Source organism: Pezoporus flaviventris, unplaced genomic scaffold (genome assembly GCF_033815535.1).
Source record: "Pezoporus flaviventris isolate CSIRO_AGI_PZ_B2104156 unplaced genomic scaffold, CSIRO_AGI_Pfla_v1 ptg000070l, whole genome shotgun sequence".
Classification (NCBI taxonomy): domain Eukaryota; kingdom Metazoa; phylum Chordata; class Aves; order Psittaciformes; family Psittacidae; genus Pezoporus; species Pezoporus flaviventris.
Genome location: NW_026892618.1, coordinates 6,822,476 through 6,842,837, shown reverse-complemented (window position 1 = coordinate 6,842,837; position 20,362 = coordinate 6,822,476). Strand labels below are relative to the sequence as shown.

At 46.9% G+C, this 20,362-nt stretch overlaps 2 protein-coding genes across 5 annotated transcripts in view; both read left to right on the top strand.

The window, feature by feature from the left end:
• NECAP1 (NECAP endocytosis associated 1) overlaps nucleotides 1-20,362 on the top strand; it is a 149,470-nt gene that overhangs the window by 27,282 nt on the left and 101,826 nt on the right. The window lies entirely within an intron of this gene.
• Nucleotides 3,807-10,312, top strand: LOC133278951 (C-type lectin domain family 6 member A-like). Of its 4 annotated transcripts, none has more exons than XM_061472246.1 (6): nucleotides 3,807-5,735; nucleotides 6,627-6,713; nucleotides 7,772-7,864; nucleotides 9,039-9,190; nucleotides 9,433-9,563; nucleotides 9,844-10,312. In XM_061472246.1, the coding sequence occupies exons 1-6, from the start codon at nucleotides 5,552-5,554 to the stop codon at nucleotides 10,001-10,003; spliced, it is 807 nt and encodes a 268-aa protein (XP_061328230.1). In that variant the 5' UTR covers nucleotides 3,807-5,551; the 3' UTR covers nucleotides 10,004-10,312. The 4 variants fall into 4 exon arrangements, with proteins under 4 accessions (XP_061328230.1, XP_061328229.1, XP_061328231.1 ...); XM_061472245.1 differs by having other exon boundaries at nucleotides 6,618-6,713; XM_061472247.1 differs by lacking the exon at nucleotides 6,627-6,713.

Sequence of the window (20,362 nt, the reverse complement as noted above, 5' to 3'; positions counted from 1 at the left end):
CCATTCTCCAACCAAGTGTCAGGAGCTGTCCCCAGCAGCAAAATGACCGGGGCCTTCAGTGTCACCTCGAGGAAGAAATCTTTCTTCCCAACTTGGAGCTGATCCCAAGCTTACCTGATGCAGCAGCCTTCCTGGGAAGCTAAAGCCCAGTGGTTCCTGTAAGGACCTACCTGCCCAGGCCAAACCATGCTGCAGAAGGGGCAGGAAAGGGCAGGGCTGCTGCACATAAGGTCCCTTCCACAGGTGCGTTGCCTATTGAATTGCCTTCATGTCTGTCATGATTTAAGCCCAGCCGGCAACCCAGAACCGCGCAGCTGCTGGCTCACTCTGCCCCCTTCCTCCCACTGCTCCCAGAGGGATGGGGAGGAGAGTCAAAAGAATGTAACTCCTATGGGTTGAGATAAGATCAGTCCAGTAACTAAGGTATAACACAAATCACTGCTGCTACCACCAGTAATAATAATGATAAGGGAAATAGCAAGGGAAGAGAATACAACCGCTCACCAAGCAATACCCAGCCAGACCCTAGCAGTGATCTAGCCCTTCCAGGTAACTGCCCCCAGTTTATACAGTGGGCATGATGTGCTGTGGTATGGAATATCTCTTTGGTTAGTTTGGGTGTCCTGTCTCTGCTTCCTCCTGGCTTCCCCTGCTCCCTGGCAGAGCATGAGACTCAGAAAGTCCTTGGTCAGAGTAAACATTACTGAGCAGCAGCTAAAAACATCGGTGTTATCAGCGCTGTTCCCAGGCTGAAAGTCGAAAACATAGCACTGCACCAGCTACTAAGTAGGAGAAAAATAACTGTTACAGCTGAACCCAGGACAATGTCCTACTGCAGACCATATGCCACCATGAATCCCACCTTTTCTCCACTCATTACCACTTCCTGGGCCCTGTACTCCACTTCTGTTTGCCTTAGGAAACATCATCTGCCTAACCTTTCCCAGACAAACAGTGCCAACTCCTCACAGAACATTGGTGGGCATCTGGCTGTATGACTCTGTCCTACCTATAAAAGTGAATCCTCTCTCTGGCTCCCAAAGAGAGGGGAGAACCTGTAATGGAGGCAAGGTGATCAGGAGATTTGGCTTCCTAAGCTTATCAATGGGAGTAGTTCTCTGAATGGCTGTGGGTGGTGGCAAGAGCCGCTGAATCCCATAGCCCAGCAGAGGCAAGGCTGCTGCAGCTCTGTGTCCCCAGCTCCAGATGGTAGTGAGACTGAGCATGTATGTACAATATGTACATATATAGATGCATATGGAAGAAAAAGGAAGCACGAGTACAAGCAACCACACAGGTCAGCACAGACAGAAAGCACTGACACAAACACAAACAGCATGAGCAGCCTGATTCTGGATGAATGCCTGGTAGCAGAAAAAAATATGTGTTTACACATATACAATACAGACCTCTCCAACTGTAAAGGTTAGTTATTAATCCATACCAGATGACAGAGCTCTCTGGTAACATCACTGAGCCTGGCCCCATGGAGGCAGCAGACTTCCCTGTGAGTCAAGCCAGGTTGGGTTGACATACCAGCCCCCTGTTCCTCTCAGGATTGAGTCACCAATCACAACCACTCTTTTTTCCTAGTAGATTTGGTGTTCCAGAGTTTAAGGATTCCAGGTGAGAGAGATGAGACATGAATAGAGAACTCACAACCAGTTTATTAATATGGGAAAATATAGAGATACTAACAGATATAGTAAAAGATACTCATGATGTTTGGTTATCTCACCAACCCCAAGGACCCTATGATGATGATCAGAAAACCAGCTCCGAGGATTGTCATCGCAGTTCAAGGTGGCAGGCTCAAACTTAGCGGGTGTCCCTGTGGAGGCAACATTGACCTGCCTGGTCTTAAGGTCTGCCTCCCTGCATTGCATGAGGCTTGGGCTTTTATACTGACAAAAATGCCCACTCATTCTGACACAGGGGGCCAGCCTACGTCGGAAGAAGTGGCCAGCAATACCTAGAAAGGTCTCCAAGGGTTGGGACTTTTCTGGGGAGCAGCCAAAGCAGGACTCTCCAGGGAGGAGCCAAAGCGGACAAACATTACTGTTCTATCTTTGTGTGTTTCACCACGGACCACTATCTATTGTCCCTGACACATTTGGTCATGACACAAGGTCTGACTCACCCATGGCGACTCTTCTCACTTGGATGATCCCTTATCTACTTTGTCATATTCCTCGTCTTCCTGATCCTCAAGTACCAGGGCCTCAAATCTGTTGTGGAGGGGTACTTGGGAAGGTGACAAGCTGGGGGGTAATAAATATGCCATGTACTCTAAGGAGTAATCTGCTTCCAAGCTCCCCTGTATCTTAGGTCCCTGGTGACAAGATGGTAAGGGATCCTTAATTACTTTTGGCTCATGTGGCTGGCTTGCTTCTCTCAAGTACGGCTCCACCAGTCAATCTCCTCCTCAGATTCCCTTGGTCATTCCACCTCTCCGATGGCTCTGCCACCATGCAGAGCAAAGCATCAACCTGGTCACATCTTAGACAGCCACCATCTAACATCGCCAACAGGCTCTGGCACTCACAACAGCCAGACGCCTGGACAGCTACATGTTTATAAGGGACCCCTGTCTGGGTTGCCAAATCCTTTCTGAGAGAACTTCGCCTTCTTTGCCTTCTGCCGAGAGGACACCATCCTTGAGCACCTTCTCTATGACCACTGGCTGAGCTCACCTCTGAAGCTTGCTACCCATATAAACTGCTGCAAAAGCTGCCACACCATGCTCTGTTCACCCACTCTGTTCCCTGTGCTCCCCAGGTGGTGTTTTATCCACCCAGGAATGGTGCCTGATGTATTTCCCCTAGTTCATGTTCCATTGATCTTCTCTGTATCTATGCTGTGCTTGTTAACTTAGGTCTATATTGCAAGGGGGTGTGAAAGTAGATTGAAGAGTCTCCAGTGCCTCTTCTAGGACTGCACTTGTTATAACTGTCTTCAGTGGTTCAGGGGCAGGAATCCCTGACAGTTCTGTACTGCAAGGTACCACCCTGTTGCCACAGCACGCTGATCTGACACATATATTTGTGAAGTGAAATAACCAAGGGTCACTCATGAAGCTCTTCATGACTGGAGCAGATAGAAAACAGCTGAGAATCTTTACTCACAGAACTGTGGAAAGACCCACAGGAATACTGATACATGCTCTCCTCAAGCATGCTACTAGTGTTTATGGAGCAGGAAAGAGAAATAGGTTCCTGCCATTGTGGAAATGAAAGGTACTTGCAATGATTCTGGAGCTTCCCACTGAGAAGATAACATTTCCCATCACTGGTCCTAGCTGCCTGGCACCAGGACTACTAAGGAGGTTCTGTGCAGTCCAATGCAGAGTTTGGCTATTTTCACCACTTTGTGACTCTATCCCTGAGTGGGACAGAGCTATTTGTCATCTGAGCATTGTGAGCTCAGCTGTTGATTTCCTGGATGCAGTAGCTTGGTTTGTGATGCTGAAAAGAAAGTCATTTGCTTTCTCTCTGCTTTAGACCCTGTGCAAACACCAAAGTGAATTCATGTGAATTCATTGCACAGACCTTCATCTTTGTCAAATGGGCTGGAGAGCAGTGACTGGTAAAATAGGAATGTCAGTGTAAACAAGTGTGTGAATTGAATACCGGAAACTATCTGAGAGGGCATTTGCCCCAAATTCATTTGCCATGGAATTAGGAAAAGTCTTTTAAGAAAGACAATAATTGGTCCAAAACCAAAGTTTAGAAGAAGCAAGAACATTTTTAACAAAGAGAAAGAAGCAGGAAGGAAATGACAGTCAACCTGCAGCCTGTCTATGGCAGGGCATCCTCCCTGTTGAATACAGTGGGCAGCCTGCATTCCTGGCAGTAAGGGTGGAACATATACAGACCCACAAGTTCAGTATTCATATGTGACCTTGTGCTTTCTCACTGGCCTGTGGGTAAGCAGACTGTAGGAAGTGGCATGGATACCCATGTACCCTACACCTCCAGTAGGAAGCGCGTAAGAATAGGGAAATCACTGCTCTTAGAAAAGAGGAACATGGGAAGTTGCACAAGTAATCATGAGAATGTGTGTGTATGTGGGGTTTAGAGCTTTTGGGGATCAGTTACTTAAAGACGTTTACAAATTTGTATCTGTTTGTTGACATTTTGTGTCTGGTATTGTGCTTTATCTCGGTTGCTGATGCTGATCCTGAATATACAGGTTATGGTTTGCCGGTTAATTACATGTGATGAATTGATTGGTAAACTGCTTAGATCCATCCTGACTAGATTTAAACCACATGAACTAAGCACATTTTCCTTCTGACAGTTTTATACCCTCTTCACTTGACATACTGATCAGCCAAAGTCAGCTCCCTGCCTGTATGCACAAAATCAAGTGTATTTTAAAGCAATGGCAAATAAAAGGCATTCTCATTTTTTAACATCTGTGGTGCATTTCAGTGCTGTTCTCCAGCATGATGGCTGGGAACTTTTAAATATGTCATGTGAGGATCTCGCTGCGCTGTGAATCCAGTAGCTTGTGCCTTCTAGTAGCTTATAGTTTCTGTGACAGTACCAGCAAGCACATGTATGGGCCATCTTTCCAATGTAACATAGCTGTTGGATGGTTTGACCCTGCTTGCAGCCTGCTGTGCATGAAAAAAACATACTCAGAGAATATCTTCTACACACAATTTAGAGTTGTTCTCATTTGTAGCTGGTTTTGTGTCCTGCTCTTTTGAGACTTCAACTGATACACTTGTGCTATTGCATCCATTCCTTCCTCAGTACATCCATTCATGCCTTTTCATAGGGAGAAAGTGATGATGGAGCATGGAAAAGCAAAGGCTGTCTACCTACCTGTGTCCATTCAGAGTACGAGACCCAGTAGGGATTCTTTATCCTTACAGGTATTTATTTCTTAGGGACAAAACCTGCAAGGTTTTGAATCAAGTTGCCTTGAGCCGTGCTAGAACCGCTAGCTATGGCTATGCCTTTTGTTATTGTGACCATGTAAAACTTTGAGCTCTGTAATGCACAGGGATTCTGACACCACCTGCTGATCCTTTCTGACCTCCAGCTCCTTGGTGACAGGTCATATGCAATGCCTCCACTCAAAGCCCCATCCTCTTTTCCTGAGCAATTAGTTAACAACAGTGTTGTCAAGTTCTTCGTTGTGCTCTGGGTTACTGGGCTCAGACTTCACATAGGGACTTGCCCAGACTGAGTCACAGATATGTTTTCTTACCATGTTTTGACTCCCTTTTGCAGGACATTGTGAGTTGGTTTAGCCCCTTGCTACTGAATGCCAACAGCATAGGCCTTTTCGCACACATATTCACTTGCCAGGAAAGAACAAATAACAAAGGTGTAAGGCCAGTAGCATGTCCTGTGAAATGGCTTCAATATGTGCAAAAGACGGTCGTTTGAGCTGGGTTGGTACTACCCTTCATCTGTTTTCATTTCCCTCTGTAAGCTTCTGTGTTGCAAGGAACATCTTGTGAAACATCCTGGCAGAGAAACTACGACAATTCCCCCATCTCCATGTGCTGTGGGGAACACCCAGGCTACAGCTTTTTATGCGTACCGGATTAGAGGCTGTGAAGGCTCTTCACCAGTGTGTGGACTACCCTAATGCAGTCTTCTGTGCAGGAGGAAGGCCGTACTTGTGGCCACATGTAGACTCATGTAGACTCTTGAGGAAGAGTGATACCATGGTAGAGATAATGAATCACGACGGAAGAGTCAGTCCTGGAACTGCAGGTAACTACAAAGCCTTCCTTTCTGTCCTCCTATGGATGGAGGAGGTGAGAGACAAAGAGCTGGGATAGAGATAATGGGCATGGTACAGTGGCTGGCCTCAAAGCAACAGATGAGGGAACTGGGGAGCGCCCAGGCTGGGAGCAGTGACCTTTTTCCCAGAGCCAGGGGGAATGAAAGTCCAGGCAGACTATGGTCTGCCATCCTCTTCAGTGCTTTTTTCTGTAAATGATGGGACTGAAGAGTGCTATCGTATTATCATTATCCAGGTAGAACTATCTGCATCAAGGTAGGTACAAGTCACTGCTGCAATCCCTGGTGTCTCTAAGAGCCAAGTGAGGGCTTTCCCTGGAGCTTCAAAGTGGCTGTTTTCCCTGTGGAAACAATCTCTTCTGTGTGTCTGCCTCTGCAAACACTGAGCTGGACAGTCACTCCTTTGAGTGAATATATACTATTATGTAAAAGGCCTTGGGGAGAGAGTCAAAATAAAGCTGTCTGAGAAGCTCTAAAGAGAGATGAAGAAGAAGGAGGAACAGAAAGATCATCCAGTGCAAGAGAGAAGTAATGAGGGCAACAAGGAAGATGTGTTGAAGAAAAAGGAAATGCGACAGGACACAAGAAAAGAGGAGTGCAGTTTGGGAAGAGTACAGGTGGGACTGGTGACAAACAGGGAAATGAAAGAGCAGCTTCAGGGCAGTCACTGTGTTGCCCTACTCTGTGGGTCTGACCCACTGCTAATGATGAGCAACAGGACCTGGTTACAGCATCTGTGGGCTCCCCAGCATTGGAACAAGGATAGCAGCAGGTTGGGATATAGAGCCAACTGGGTTATCCTGCCCCTGACTCTGGGCTGGGGGATTCCCACTCACGGCTTGTGTTTTTCAGCCTCAGCAGAAGAGAGACGCTGCTCCCTGCTGAACCCCTGGGTCTTCATTGCTTCTGGCCTTGCCATCAAAACCGCCATTGTAACCATCTGCCTTGGTGGGTTCCAGGCCCTGCTAATTCCCCTGGGATGAAGGAGGCAGTTGACTACCTTTTGTCAGGTGGAAAACCAATACCCTAGCCTTTCTGCCTGCAGGCATTTATGCCCTTTGCCAAAGCAGCCTGTTCTGCTGCCCCACTCCCACCTCTGTCCTCTTACTCAGGGAGCAGGGTCCCTTCCACAGTTCAGGTTTATTCCCTGGCAGGGCCTTCCCACTGCTCCTCTCACTTTCCCTCCTGCCTTAATAAAGCCAGTCCTGGACAAAACCAGCTCCCACCAAGAGCTGAGAAGTCTCTTTAGTGTCAGGCGGTAACTGAGCAGGTTCCCTGAGGGCCAGCTCTTGGATGCTGGCTCTCCTGAGCTGTTCTCTCTCTCAGAGCTCCGTGTGACAATACTGAAACCAAGGAGCCAGTGTGATATTCTGGGAAATACTGGTACCAGGCTGCCCATATTTTAGCAGGGTGGGGGTGAATCCATCCAAATGCTCCAGCCACACTGCCTGACCGACTGAAAGGGAAATCCTGTGCTTGCACTGTCCTGGAGTTTCACTCTGCTCTGTGATGACTCCTCTGTGGTTTTTCTTAACTCCCTTAGGTGAAGCGTTAACGCTCAACAGCGTTAAGGCCTTCTTGATGAGGGTAAAAGCTCTAACGCTGCAGTGCTTGGGAAGATTTACCATGGAATTTGTATTAATATTCCACCATTATTAAGTTTATCCCATGACTTCTTTGACCCTTTAATGACCCTTTCATCCTCAAAGGATGTCTAAGCTGATTTTGTCAGCTGGGAAAATGAGTCTCTCAGCCAGCAGAGGGGAGAGGAGCTCATCCGGTCGATGCCCGCTCAAAGGAAGGAGTGACCACTAGAGGGAGAAACAGCCTGCTGTTCCTCATCTTCTTTCTTATCCGCTTTTCTCATCTCACTCAATACCCATTTCTGAGGCTGTTCACACGGAGTCTCCGTGGTACAGCCAGAAGGTGGAGGATAGGACAGGTTGCTCATGGATGAAGACAAAAAGATGACAGTATCACTTTCTTTCTCTTTCTTCTCTTCCCAGTTGTTTTCCTTCATGGAGACTATGGCCAGTACATGACTCTGGTCCAGAACGCTACAGAGTGGCGCTGCATCCCCAGCGTATCTGGAGGCATAGGTGAGTGATGCTAAGAGCTTCCTAAGCAACTCTAAGAAACTCACCAAAATTTACTCAGGTTTCAGTTAGCCTTTGAGTTTGGGAATGTGATTGTCAGGCAGAGCTGGACTGTTTTAAAGAAGGAAGCTTGAGAACTGAGGAAAGACAATGCTGTATTGCCAGTTTTCTTAGGATGCTATAGAAACCTGTTCTGGACCAGTGGAGGAGTGTGGCTTCTTCCAGACGTACTTCTGGCTACTCTTCCTCTCTTCTCCTCTCACTGGCCCTCACACAACTCCTCAACTGCTATTCCAGTTCACTGATCTAGCTGGAAGTGCTCCATCCCTTTGTAAGGGCTGATTCAATCCAGCTCCTCTCCTTGTGCTGGCTCACTGCCTGTTCACACAAGCATCATGTTCAGTGTGAGGGACAGAGTGGTAAGAGGATGTTGTTATGCAAGTTAGGGTTGGAATAGTTAGGGTTGGAACTAGATGATGTTAAGGTCCTTTCCAACCCTAACTATTCTATGACTCTGTGATTCTATGAAGTTAGAGTAATGGAGAGCTGGGCTGCAACCACACATGAAATGACAGCAATGGCAAGTGCTTGAATTCCTGCAGTGCGAATTCCCCAACTCAGTTTGGGATCCGTTCTCATGTAGCCTCATGATTTGAGAGAATATATCTGTGTATTTCTGATCCATGATGTAGCTTTCTGGAAATAAGGCAGATCTCTAGGAAAGCCTGCCTAGTCTAAGGAACTGTCTGGGGTGGCAAGGCTGTCAGAGCAGTTCATTGTACATGTCTGTCAGTCAGCATGAGTTGAGAGCTAAACACTTGGACAACACTTCTCTGATGGAAGTGTTCCTAGAGGAACATGAGCCAACTACTTCCCATCTTGCTTCCTCAAGAATGGTAAGGCAGAAACTGTGTCTCTCACCAATCAGAGGTTGCATGGACACTGCAGAACAGATAGAGAAAGGGAAAGACACTTCAGGCAGGGGACTTGAGACAGAAACCTCTCAGGCTGTTTATAACTTTAGATGTGGAGCATGGAAGAGAGCATTTACCCTCTGTCCAGACTAAAGGTGTGGTTCAAATGCCTCCCCCAGCATCTGGGACCCTTCATTGAGCTCATGGAGCTGAAGGACTTGGTTTGAAAGGTCCTGTTTGAAAGCAGGATTTTCTCCCCACAGAGGAGAGCTGGGCATGCTGCCCGAAGGGCTGGAAACACTTCGAAGGAAGCTGCTACTACCTCTCAGGTGATATGATGTCCTGGGCTGATAGCCAGCAGAACTGCACTGGGATGGGCTCTCACCTGGTGGTGATCAACAGCGAAGCAGAGCAGGTATGTGCAGGGCTGAGAGGGGGGCACAGCAGCCAGAGCCGCAATGCCAGCAAGGGAGGGGACTCAGTCCCTCTTTGTCCTGCAAGGGAGGGGGCATGGATGTCCTCTGTGCATCCCTTCAGCACCAGCTCCCTTCTGCCACCAGCCCCCTTCTGCTGCCAGCCCCACTCCACAGGGACTCCTGCCACCTCCCTCTGCTCAGTCCTGTATCTCATGCACATTGCACTCTCCCTCATTTCCAGGATTTCCTCTTCAACTTGGTGAAAGGAGTATTTTCTAACACCTATGAAACAAAATACTACATAGGCTTAACTGCTTACAAACCCGGGCAATGGCAGTGGGTGGATCAGACTCCATACGATATGACAACCACGTGAGTATCCTGGGGGAGTGAGGAAGGTTCCTGTATGTAATTCACAACCCTCAGTCTAAGTGACCAATACACTGTGTAAGGCAGGTATGTGCCAGAGGGGGATTTCTGTCTCCAACTGCATTGTAAGTCAGAAAACTCAACTACTTTTCCAGTCAAAACTATGACTCCTGATCTCTCTTACAGTAAACTTCCCCTTTCTCTTCCGCAACTGTTTGAGGTGACCTCACCCCCGCTGTCATGCATGCAAATACATTCCCAATAGAGGAACTTTCTTTTACAGGTTCTGGAAACCCGGGGAACCCAATTTACTCTTTGCAGAAAAATGTGCTGCAATTCACGTCAAGGGAAACAGAGACCCCAACACTTACAGTAACTGGAATAACGTCCTGTGCTTCACAAGTTGCTATCGAATTTGTGAACTGCCAGTCAAATCTGTCTGAGGAAGGAAACTCCACTTTGGTTGAAGGAGCTGAAGGAGCACCTTTGAGAAAGGGCAGCTCCAGCAATACCTGATGAAAAGCTGGCCTGAGCTCACACAAATGCTTCATCTTGCCATGCAGGGTGAACAAGCCTGCTACAGAATCTCAGATCTGATGGACATCAGTTCCCCTCCTGTGCCCCTGTGTCTCTTTCCAAGATGGAGATCAGTCCTGGATGAAAATGCTCAGGCTGATGTCAAGGACCTACTGTGACCCTTTTCGCGGTCCTCCTTCACAGATGAGTGCCCTGATCCTCCAGCACTTTCCTTGACTCCTGTCCAGTCAATGATGTGGAAAAGGCCCTCTCTGTTCCATGGAAGGATACTGGTCCTAAGAGTCACTGGAGCAGAATAGCATGCAGTGGAGCATGCTTGGCCCACCCCTGAAGGGATCAGTTATTCATGGTTCACCTTTAATGTTTCCTTCTTCCTTCAGCAGGCTCTGCATTGATAAGTTAAAAACCCCAGAGCAGTAAATGTTAAATCCGTTCAATGCACTAGGCTGTCTTCTGACAAGTCCCATCACTCTACCAACCTAGCCTTCTCCCTGCATGAGGGTTCTAACTTTTCAGTGTGTTTGATACCTCCAGGTGAGAATATTACTGTGAGTGTGCTGGAGTGTCCAGGAGCAGGAAAAATCCAGCGTTCATCTGCAGAGCATGTGAGAAAGGCTCTGAACACTTGTGGAGAATCAGGGAAGCAACAGAGCAGGCTGTTCAGTAGTCAGTGCCAACAACTTTTTGCTCAGCTTGTAGCAGAAAGGAGATGGATTTTGGAGATCTTACTGAGATATGTGGCAGGAGTAAGCTTGACAATGAGAGGGAGAGAAAGCAATCAAATATCACATGAAGGATAAAAGCCAGAGTTTCCCCAGGAGGGATTTATAACGTGAGAAAAAGGTAGAAGACCCCTGTAAGAGGCATTACTGTAAATCAAACACACAGAAGTCTTGAGCTTGCTCTGCTTCCCTCAAATTCCCCACACCTCTGTCTGTATATTCTTCCTTTTCATCAATGATATCCATGCTTCTTAAAGAGCTGGGAGTTTCCAGTTTGTGACTAAAAATACAACCTGAAAAATCAGTTGTGATTTATTATTTTTTAAATTCATCTAAAATCTGAGCACAAATTTGTGTCATCTTCATAAGAAGTGATTTGCCAGGTTTCTGTTTTAGCCACGGGACCAAAAGCTCGGCTTTTACAAGGTCTTGGCCTCCTATTTTCTAAAGTTGCTGGGATCTTTTCACAACGGAGCAAACTTTGTTGTCCTGTCCAACGTAGCAGCAAACAAAAACATTGCAATGGACTTCTCTTTTCAGTTTCCCCCAGCTCATTTATGGAAACCACAGCAGCAGGGTTTTGAGGAAGAAGAAAGGTTAGATAAGACACATAGTGATTAATGTATTACAGAAAATCTTAGAAGCAGCTGCAGTTCTAGCTCCTGGGAGGGCAGAGCAAAGCTCACACCATAAGACTGGTTTGCAAGAAAATGTAACTAGCTAGAAACAGTCTCCATGTCCCATATTTGGAACACAGTTGTTCCTGAGATGTCCTGACAAAAGAGGGATCTTGGGAGATGATACTGGGTTTGTCTGCAGAATCACTGAAGGGAAGTTCCTCCAGTTCCTGTTTGTTCCTGTATGCAGACACATGCACACACGCACAGAGTATGAACCCATTCTTTTACATTAGTTGTACAATACAGTAAATGCATGTCCCTTATTTGTGTGTCCACTGTTGAAGGATAGGTGGTGAAACTCTGGGTAAGAGTTTCAGTCGTGTGTCTGAGCAAAGTCCATCCCAATAGCAGCACTCAGGTTTTAGGCAGGGATGGACTCCACACACAGTACATGTTTGCACAGATGTAGAATAAAGCAAGAACCTTCCTCTTACTGTATTCTTCAATATGGACTTATCTGACAGATGTGCCTTTCTTCAGCTTATAAGAAGCATTAAGTCTCAAGTTTGTCTGGGTTCAAGATGCAGCATGTGTCACAGCAAGACGATACAGGACTGTATGTCAGGTATAGTGCTTTCAGAAAGCTTCAGAAGGGCAATCCCTGCATTGAGCCATGAGGTTGGCTGGAAAGGACAAAAGGTTTATCAGATTAGCATACTTCATGGTAACATCTGCAGTCCTTGTTTACAGGTGGGCACCCTGGCCACATCCCAACTGCCTGTTAGAGCAAGACTTAGATGCTCACCACTCCTTGGCACATTAACTTTTCCTTTGGAAAGGAACTCAATTCTGAGGATAGGAAAGGAGCTACAGTGACATTCACTTCTGAGGATACTTATACTGAAAACATGGTCTGACTGCAGAAAAAAAACAAAACTGTGGTGGTTCAAACTTGAGCTAGCTTCTGGTTTTCCTCAAGAAACCCTGTGATGCCCAGTCTTTGAGATGCTATTTTCAGCTGGGAAAACATCAGAAGAGCCATATTGGAAAGACATCCTATGAATATACCTCATTCCCCTGCATATTGCCTCTTTTTGCAGAGGAAAGCACAGCCAGTTCTCCCCACTCCCTCAATCTTGCTCTTCAAGCCTTAGAAATTCCCCGGTGGGAATCTTGTTATGGAGTAAGTGGAGCTATGCCCTGTTGGTTTTGTCCCACCTGCTCAGATACCAGCCCAGGTAGAAAGAGAAGTTGTTTTCCTTTCTGCTGCTGGCAAGCACTATGTCTATGGATGGCATCATCAGACATATCAAGGATGAGGGGATCATTAAGAGCAGCCAACATGGCTTTACCAAGGGGAAGTCATGTTTGACCAACCTTATAGCCTTCTATGAGCAAGTAACTAGGTGGATGGATGATGGTAAAGCGGTAGATGTGGTTTTTCCTATTTCAGTAAGGCATTTGATATTGTCTCCCACAGCATCCTCATAGATAAGCTAAGGAAGTGTGGGCTTGATGATCAGGTAGTGAGGTGGATCAAGAACTGGTTGAAAGGAAGAAGGCAGAGAGTTGTGGTCAATGGGGCGGAATCCAGCTGGAGGTCTGTGACTGGTGGAGTCCCTCAGGGGTCGGTGCTGGGACCAGTGCTGTTTAATATTTTCATCAACGGCCTGGATGAGGGAACTGAGTGTACCCTCAGCAAGTTTGCTGATGATACTAAACTGGGAGGAGTGGCTGACACACCAGAAGGCTGTGTTGCCATTCAGCGAGACCTGGACAGGCTGGAGAGCTGGGCAGGGAGAAACTTGATGAAATTCAACAAGGGCAAGTGTAGAGTGTTGCATATGGGGAAGAACAACACCATGTACCAGTACAGGTTGCGGGCTGACCTGCTGGACAGTAGTGAAGGGGAAAGGGACCTGGGGGTCCTGGTGGACAGGAGGATGACCATGAGCCAGCAATGTGCCCTTGTGGCCAAGAAGGCCAATGGCATCCTAGGGTGCATTAGAAAGGGTGTGGGTAGTAGGTCAAGAGAGGTTCTCCTCCCCCTCTACTCTGCCTCGGTGAGGCCGCATCTGGAATATTGTGTCCGGTTCTGGGCCCCTCAGTTCAAGAAGGACAGGGAATTGCTTGAAAGAGTCCAGCGCAGAGCTACAAAGATGATTAAGGGAATGGAACATCTCTCTTATGAGGAGAGGCTGAGGGAGCTGGGTCTCTTTAGCTTGGAGAAGAGGAGGCTGAGGGGTGACCTCATCAGTGTTTACAAATATGTAAAGGGTGAGTGTCAGGATGATGGAGCTAGGTTTTTTTCAGTGATGTCCAGTGATAGGACAAGGGGCAATGGGTGTAAACTGGAGCATAGGAGGTTCCATGTGAACATCAGGAAAAATTTCTTTACTGTGAGAGTGACAGAGCACGGGAACAGGTTGCCCAGGGGGGTTGTGGAGTCTCCTACATTGGAGATATTCAAGGCCCGCCTGGACAAGTTCCTGTGTGATGTACTCTAGGTTACCCTGCTCTTGCAGGGGGGTTGGACTAGATGATCTTTTGAGGTCCCTTCCAACCCTTAGGATTCTGTGATTCTGTGATGAGATGGAAAGAAACATCAGGCATTACCAGGGAAAGAAAGAGAAGCAAAAGTGGGAAAGAGACAGGACTGCATTCTGCTTTCAGAAAACATCTCAGCAAACTAGCTGAGGCCACAGAGTCTTACACAGTCTTCCATGCCAAGTTAATGCAGCAACACTTTCTGCTCTCTGCAGTTTGATATCCATTCAGAAGATATAGAAAAGGACAAGAAGAAGAAAAATAAAAGGAGAAAAAACCTTTTTCTGTTAACTTCTGTAGATAGCCCTGTGTGCTCTGTCAGTGCTATATGCAAAAGTGCCATGGGTCATCTCCCTCAGGAGGACCCTTGCTGATTCATCTTCTTTCTTTCTGTGCTGGCTGTTGGGAAGCCATTCTACTGCACAACACTGTTCACATAGTCAGAGAAGGAAGGAAAACTGAGGGTAGTGGGTAAGCTTGGGATGAGTGTGCTGAAGGACAGATCAATGTCGTCGTTTCCTCCTGCCTAAAAAGTGGCTGATGTGGAAGCCATATAATGTGGCTACACCACAGAGCCAAAGCATTATGAGTCATTCCAAAATTGAGAGACTGTTTCGTAGCTCTGAAAAGCAAGTGGTGGCTTCCTGTTTCTAGAGCGCTGTGGGTTTTGCTGAGGTTTCTGGCCATCCCTCCACAGCTACTGATATCACCAAAGAGTTATTAAAGTAAATGTAAGCAGTGGATGAAAACTGTCCAAGTAACAGACACTATCGCACTCTTAATGGGAGTGTATCAACCCTGCTCTTGGTAGTTCCAAACAATGGAGTTATTGATGACTTGTATCCACATGAGAACAAGCACTTCTACTTCCTCCACAAGCGTTCAAGTACCCTACAGAAAACAAACATAATTCCATGAGGGAAGCTCTTGTTTATGCCGAATCAATGCATGTACTGCAATTGCAACCCTGTTCTGCCCAAATGCCTACCCATGCCTGTGGACTAGGCTAGAAGTTCAGGCAGTTCTGGCAGGAAGCAGGCAGTATGTATCACTACAACAAGGCAGTCTGTGTAGTTCTAGCTCTCCTACAACTGATATGTAGCAAGGCAACCACAGAGCCGCCACTGCCATTTGCATTTCTTCTGGCAAAGCCATATGAGCAGAACATCCCATATTTCTGCTAGGCATGTGGGTTGACTGGTAGTAGAACACTGCGGGCTCCATGCAGGTGCAACAGTGCTGGCATGGTGTAGAGCACTGGGGACTTCAGTCATACTGGTGGTGTCCCAGAACAGCTGAGTTATTGAAGCCCATCTACCAAAGCAGTACAGAGCCAAGGTGCTAACCTGCTGCTGTGGTTCCCTTTTGGATCTCCTAGACAGACTCTTGTTAAGTGGAAGTTTCTTAAAAGTGGCCTTTAGGTACTCTCTTTGTTGGGGTCACCTCTGCCTCAGGGGACAATTCTCTTCTGTTAAGGAACTGAGGCCCCCATCTGCCAACCTCATGCATCATTCAGGCAGGTTTGCTGTTTGCCAGGGGTGGTATTTATGATATGGAAATATTGCTGATGCTTGTCCTTCCCTCAGACTATTACTCCTTGCTTCTCTTCCATGTGGGCAACAATCAATACTCCTGGAGGAGACCTGGAGCACATCAAACACGACTACATGGCTTAGGGGTCAGGGGCATGAGAGCCCAAGTGATGTTCTTCTTGACCCTGTCAGTGATGGGGAAGGGCCTGAGGAGGAGTGGATGGATCCTGTGGGTCAACAACTAGTTGTGCAGCTGGTGCTGGTGTTTTGCACTAAGAAATGCTATTCCATTATGATCCCAGTAAGAGAGGCATTCAGGCTGTAAAGTACCATTTAAAATGCTAGTAACCAGAGGTAACACTATAAAGAAAGAGTGGATACTGTAAATATTCCTATGTCCCTTCTGATACTGGGAACCCCGAGTTGTGCAGCACTGAATGGTTCTACAAACAGGTCACAGGACACTGAGCAGATCCTATCTCTGCAAGGGTTACCTCATTTTGCTTCTCTAAATTCTTATAGGACTTTATTACAAGGAAAAGAATTCTACTCATCATTTTTTCTGTACAATGAAAAGGTGTTCCCATGGGTAGCTCTTGCTGCAGCCTTAGGCCCCACAAGTTCAATCCATCCAATAGTGAGCTGCTTGGCAGCTAACAGACTGATCATTTCCTTTCAGCCCAGTTCCAACCTCTGTGGGGACAGTGTTCTCACAGGAGAATGGATAATTGGTACATAAACTCTGAATAATCCTGAAAGATACAGCAAGGCCATGAGAGGCCCAAGGAAGCCTAAACAAGCAAGACAAGAAGCAGCTGGATTTCACTGAGTTAATGAGAACTGTGGACTGTTGGCAAGCTTTCGAGGTCAAGTTCTCACACCTGTGCTTAACCAATTATATGTTAGCCACTAAGGGTCTTCAAGACATGTATCCAATCATAATATGCCAAATCACTGTAAGTGCATGTAAGAAACAGTATTTAAGGGGTTAAGGCTTTGTAATAAACAGCTTTTTGTCTGATCATGTTGATCTCTGACTGACTCCATGTATATTCTGCGGCAAACCTCTTCGTTTTTTTTTTTTTTGCCTTGTGCTCACCAAACCTCACCAGTTTGCTGAGGTTCAATACCCAGCCTCAGAGCCAAAAAGGCTTTGTTTCCAGTGCCCAGGCAAGGCAATGTCTCTACAGGGGATAGAAGGGAGGAAGGACTGCAAGGGTCTGGCAAGCCAAGAAGGGAATCTACTTGAAAGGAAAAGAAGGGAGGGGGGCACTGTAAGGTGAGCCATTCACATTTCAGAAGAACAGGGATTGGAAATGTCTGGCAAGCTGTGCCAGATGAGTCCATGTCATGCACTGTTGACATGACCTTCCATGCAAACCCATGCCAAAAAAAGGCAGCTGAGTCCCTTCCCAGAGCTGGGCCAGGGCCTCCCCATGGCACAGCTGTACGCAGAGGTTCCATGTTGTGTGTTGGTGTCAGTTGGTCAGGGCAACCTTGCAGAACCTGCCAGCTGGTGAAGGACAGGCTCTGCTCCACAGCTAGTCTCCAGGCTGAGCTGGGAAGAGTCAGACTCGCTGCCTGGGACGTCCCTGGCTAAGGTAAGCACATCCACCCTCTCCCTTGGCTTTCTTCAGAGAAGAGACATCCTCAACAGCTGACTGCACTCGCACCTAGTGACAGTTCAGCCAACACAACCCAAGGCTCCACTGCTGGAAATGCCCCCAGCTCTCAGCTGTGTGAGGACATTTACCTCCTCCCCCAGAGTTTTCCTTCTGGATCAAAACTGCCATTGATAAACAAGTCTTCTGCAGGATTTGAGGGGCGGTGAGGTTGTCATGCTACCTTCTTCTCAGGGGGACAGAAGGAAATGCTGCCCGCAATGAGGCAGGTAACTAACAAGGCAAGAATGTTCAGGTGCAGCACTGATATTCATAATAGACCCTTCCAGGTATGCAATGTCCAGCTCCTGATGACAAGTTCCTCACTGGGGAAGGACTGAAGAGGATTCATGGGGAGCAAAGCCTACCCAGCTTGGTACCAGACCTTCCACAGTGCCTGTTTTTCCTTTGCCTTTCAATGCAGACCTTACTTACCTTCCAAGATTTCATCCAGAAACAAAAATATTCAGGGATATTCACACCAATGTTCCAAATGATTACTTGGGAGCAGTGTTTGGCTGCTAGTATTCTCATGAGTGACGATGTTAATATTGTGGAAAATATCAGGTCCCATTCTACCTGTCAGTATAAGAAACATCTCCTTTGTCTACAGTATCATCCACCTCTTGGTGGTGTTTTTGATCCCATTCATCCTCATTATCTTCTTCCACCAGGAGGTCACCAAGTACTTTTGGATAATAGGCACTGACAGCAGGGCTTTCAGGAAGAGAATCATTATTGTCCCAGGAAGAAAAGTGAAAGCCATCAGGACTGAACTTCATGTTAAACTCTGTGTTTCTCCTCTTCTGGCTCCCCTTCTATGTGGTGAGGCACCTGCAAGAAACTGACTACAAAAAGAGCTCCCTTGTGACATACTGGATACCTTCCTGTATCAGCAAGGGACAGGGCAGAGACCTAGAAATACAGCCATGGGGAGAAGAAATAGTGTGCTGATTCACACCTACACCAGGATGGATTGAATGGAAACTCTAGCTATTTAATATATGCTTCCTATCACCTCAGTGAAGTGACTGGCTGATCTAAACCCATTTTTCTGGCAGTCAAGAACAGGTCAAAATAGCCACCATGTAGAGTTTTCTGCTGTCAGTTTCAGCTGAATGTCAGGGTCCTGAGTGCACCAAAAGGCCATGAATCATATCAAACCAGCTCTGCGAATTCCTCACTGGGATCACCCATTGAAGGTTGTTTCCTTTCCTCTGTGCTGGTCAAACCGCAGCTGCTGAGCCCTGAGTTCTCAGAGTAGGAACAGGCAAAACCAGGCCACTGAGGGCAGAGCAGCTTTATGGCCACATGCGTTTTAGTGCCTGCTGGATGAGAAAGGCCCCACCTCAATAATGTAAAAACAGACTTGGAATAAGCAGTCTGTTGGCCTGGAAGTCAGACAACCTATCCAGAACAGAAGGATGAGAGAAAAAGGGCATGGTAGAGACCATAAATACCAGAGGTGGCTTGCTGTGGAGACTCGTCTCCCTCCCCACACCCAGTGCTGCCTGTCAGAGAAGTGCGCTCTTGGTCACAAGCAGCAAGGAAGCCTGTGAGGGTGCAAGACAATGCCCACACACCATGTGGCCATCTCTGGACTTGGAGCTACAGCCAGCCCACACACCATGTGGCCATGGAGTTGGAGTTGGACTTGGAGTTACAGCCAGCCATGTGCTTCAGTTGGGAGGAGCCCGTAGGAGGGAGATTCAGTTGGAATTTGCACTGTCATGCAAAGTCATCTGTTATGGTTTAAGCCACCTGTCACCAGGCCTTTAACACTTCAACGCCAGGCACTGTCTCCTGCTACTATGGTCAAGCATTTCCTCTCAGACCACAGAGGTCCCTGACTTACTCGTGTCCCCTTCCACAGCCCAATGATAGCCATGTCCTTCACCTCTGAAGCTGCTCCTGTTTGACACATCCTTGAACCTCTCCTCTATGTGAGCATTCTGGGACATCCTAAAGCACAGCTAAAAATACATCTCCACTGACAGCCTCTGAGCTGCTTCCCCTCTTCTACAGTATTAACATCAATGAAATTGTTCTTCTATATTTCCACACTGTTCTCCACGGAGCAGTTTAATCCACCATGCAGCTCAGGACCCTGTTACTTGGTTTTGATGTGCTGTGGGAATTTCAGGGAGCTCTGTTTCAAAACCACATTTGTTGGAAAAATGCCTGTTTATGAGGTAGCTTAAGATTAATCCCTTGGCTACACTTAAATTTTTGTGGGATAATTTCCTCTCTTTTGCAGTCACACATGTATGTTTATTTCAAACAATGGGGCATTCAAGTACACTATTTAATCCCACACTGGTCATGGGATTGCTTTTGGACTCCCAGGAGCTGGATCCAAGTTTAGAAACTGTACACCCCACACATATCTTTTACATTCTGCAGAAGCAGCAACACCTTTTGGCTGATTCTGTGCCTGACCCTGTATTTTCCCATGTAAGGAACAGCAGTAGGCCATGCACCACAGCTCTCTTATGTTTTAGGTACATTTATCAACCATTACATGAGCTGGAACATATTCCATTTTGCTTGGGTTTATTCACAGCCGATTTGGTGAAGCCATATCCCTTACCAATACCAAAGACCATGCACCTGCCAAGTCGTCTTGGTGACACCCAACACTGCTCTGTTATACCTCTTGGTCATCCTATTTAACTTTGTACCTTCCACCGCTTATGGCAATCTCAGTCAACCACATATCAATTTACTATATGAAGGCTGTAGCATAGTCATAGTCTGTCTACATCAGTGCACACATCAGCTCCATACCTAAGCTCACACACTGGCATTCTATGGATCACAGAATTGCCATAGTTTGTATTTCAGTTTCATCTGTGTAGAGGATCTTGACTGCACTGATTTAGGGGAGAACAGTGATGTACCCAGTCCCATCGAATTCAATACTCCAAGCAGCTCCCAAAGAAATCATCAAGATGGTCAGTGTACTGAGCTCAAAGTCAGCAATACTGAGCCTCCTTAGGACCCGGAGAAAGACATAGGTCCAAAGACACAAGTAGGTGATGTACATGTTAACCACACAATGGAAGAGCCCCAGTCTTATGTTCTATCAGCTTCTGACCTCCTGGGCTCTTAGTCCACCATGATCTTTGAATCCAAATAATGGCCATGCTGAACAAAGACAAGGCTTCTGGTTTGCAAGCACTT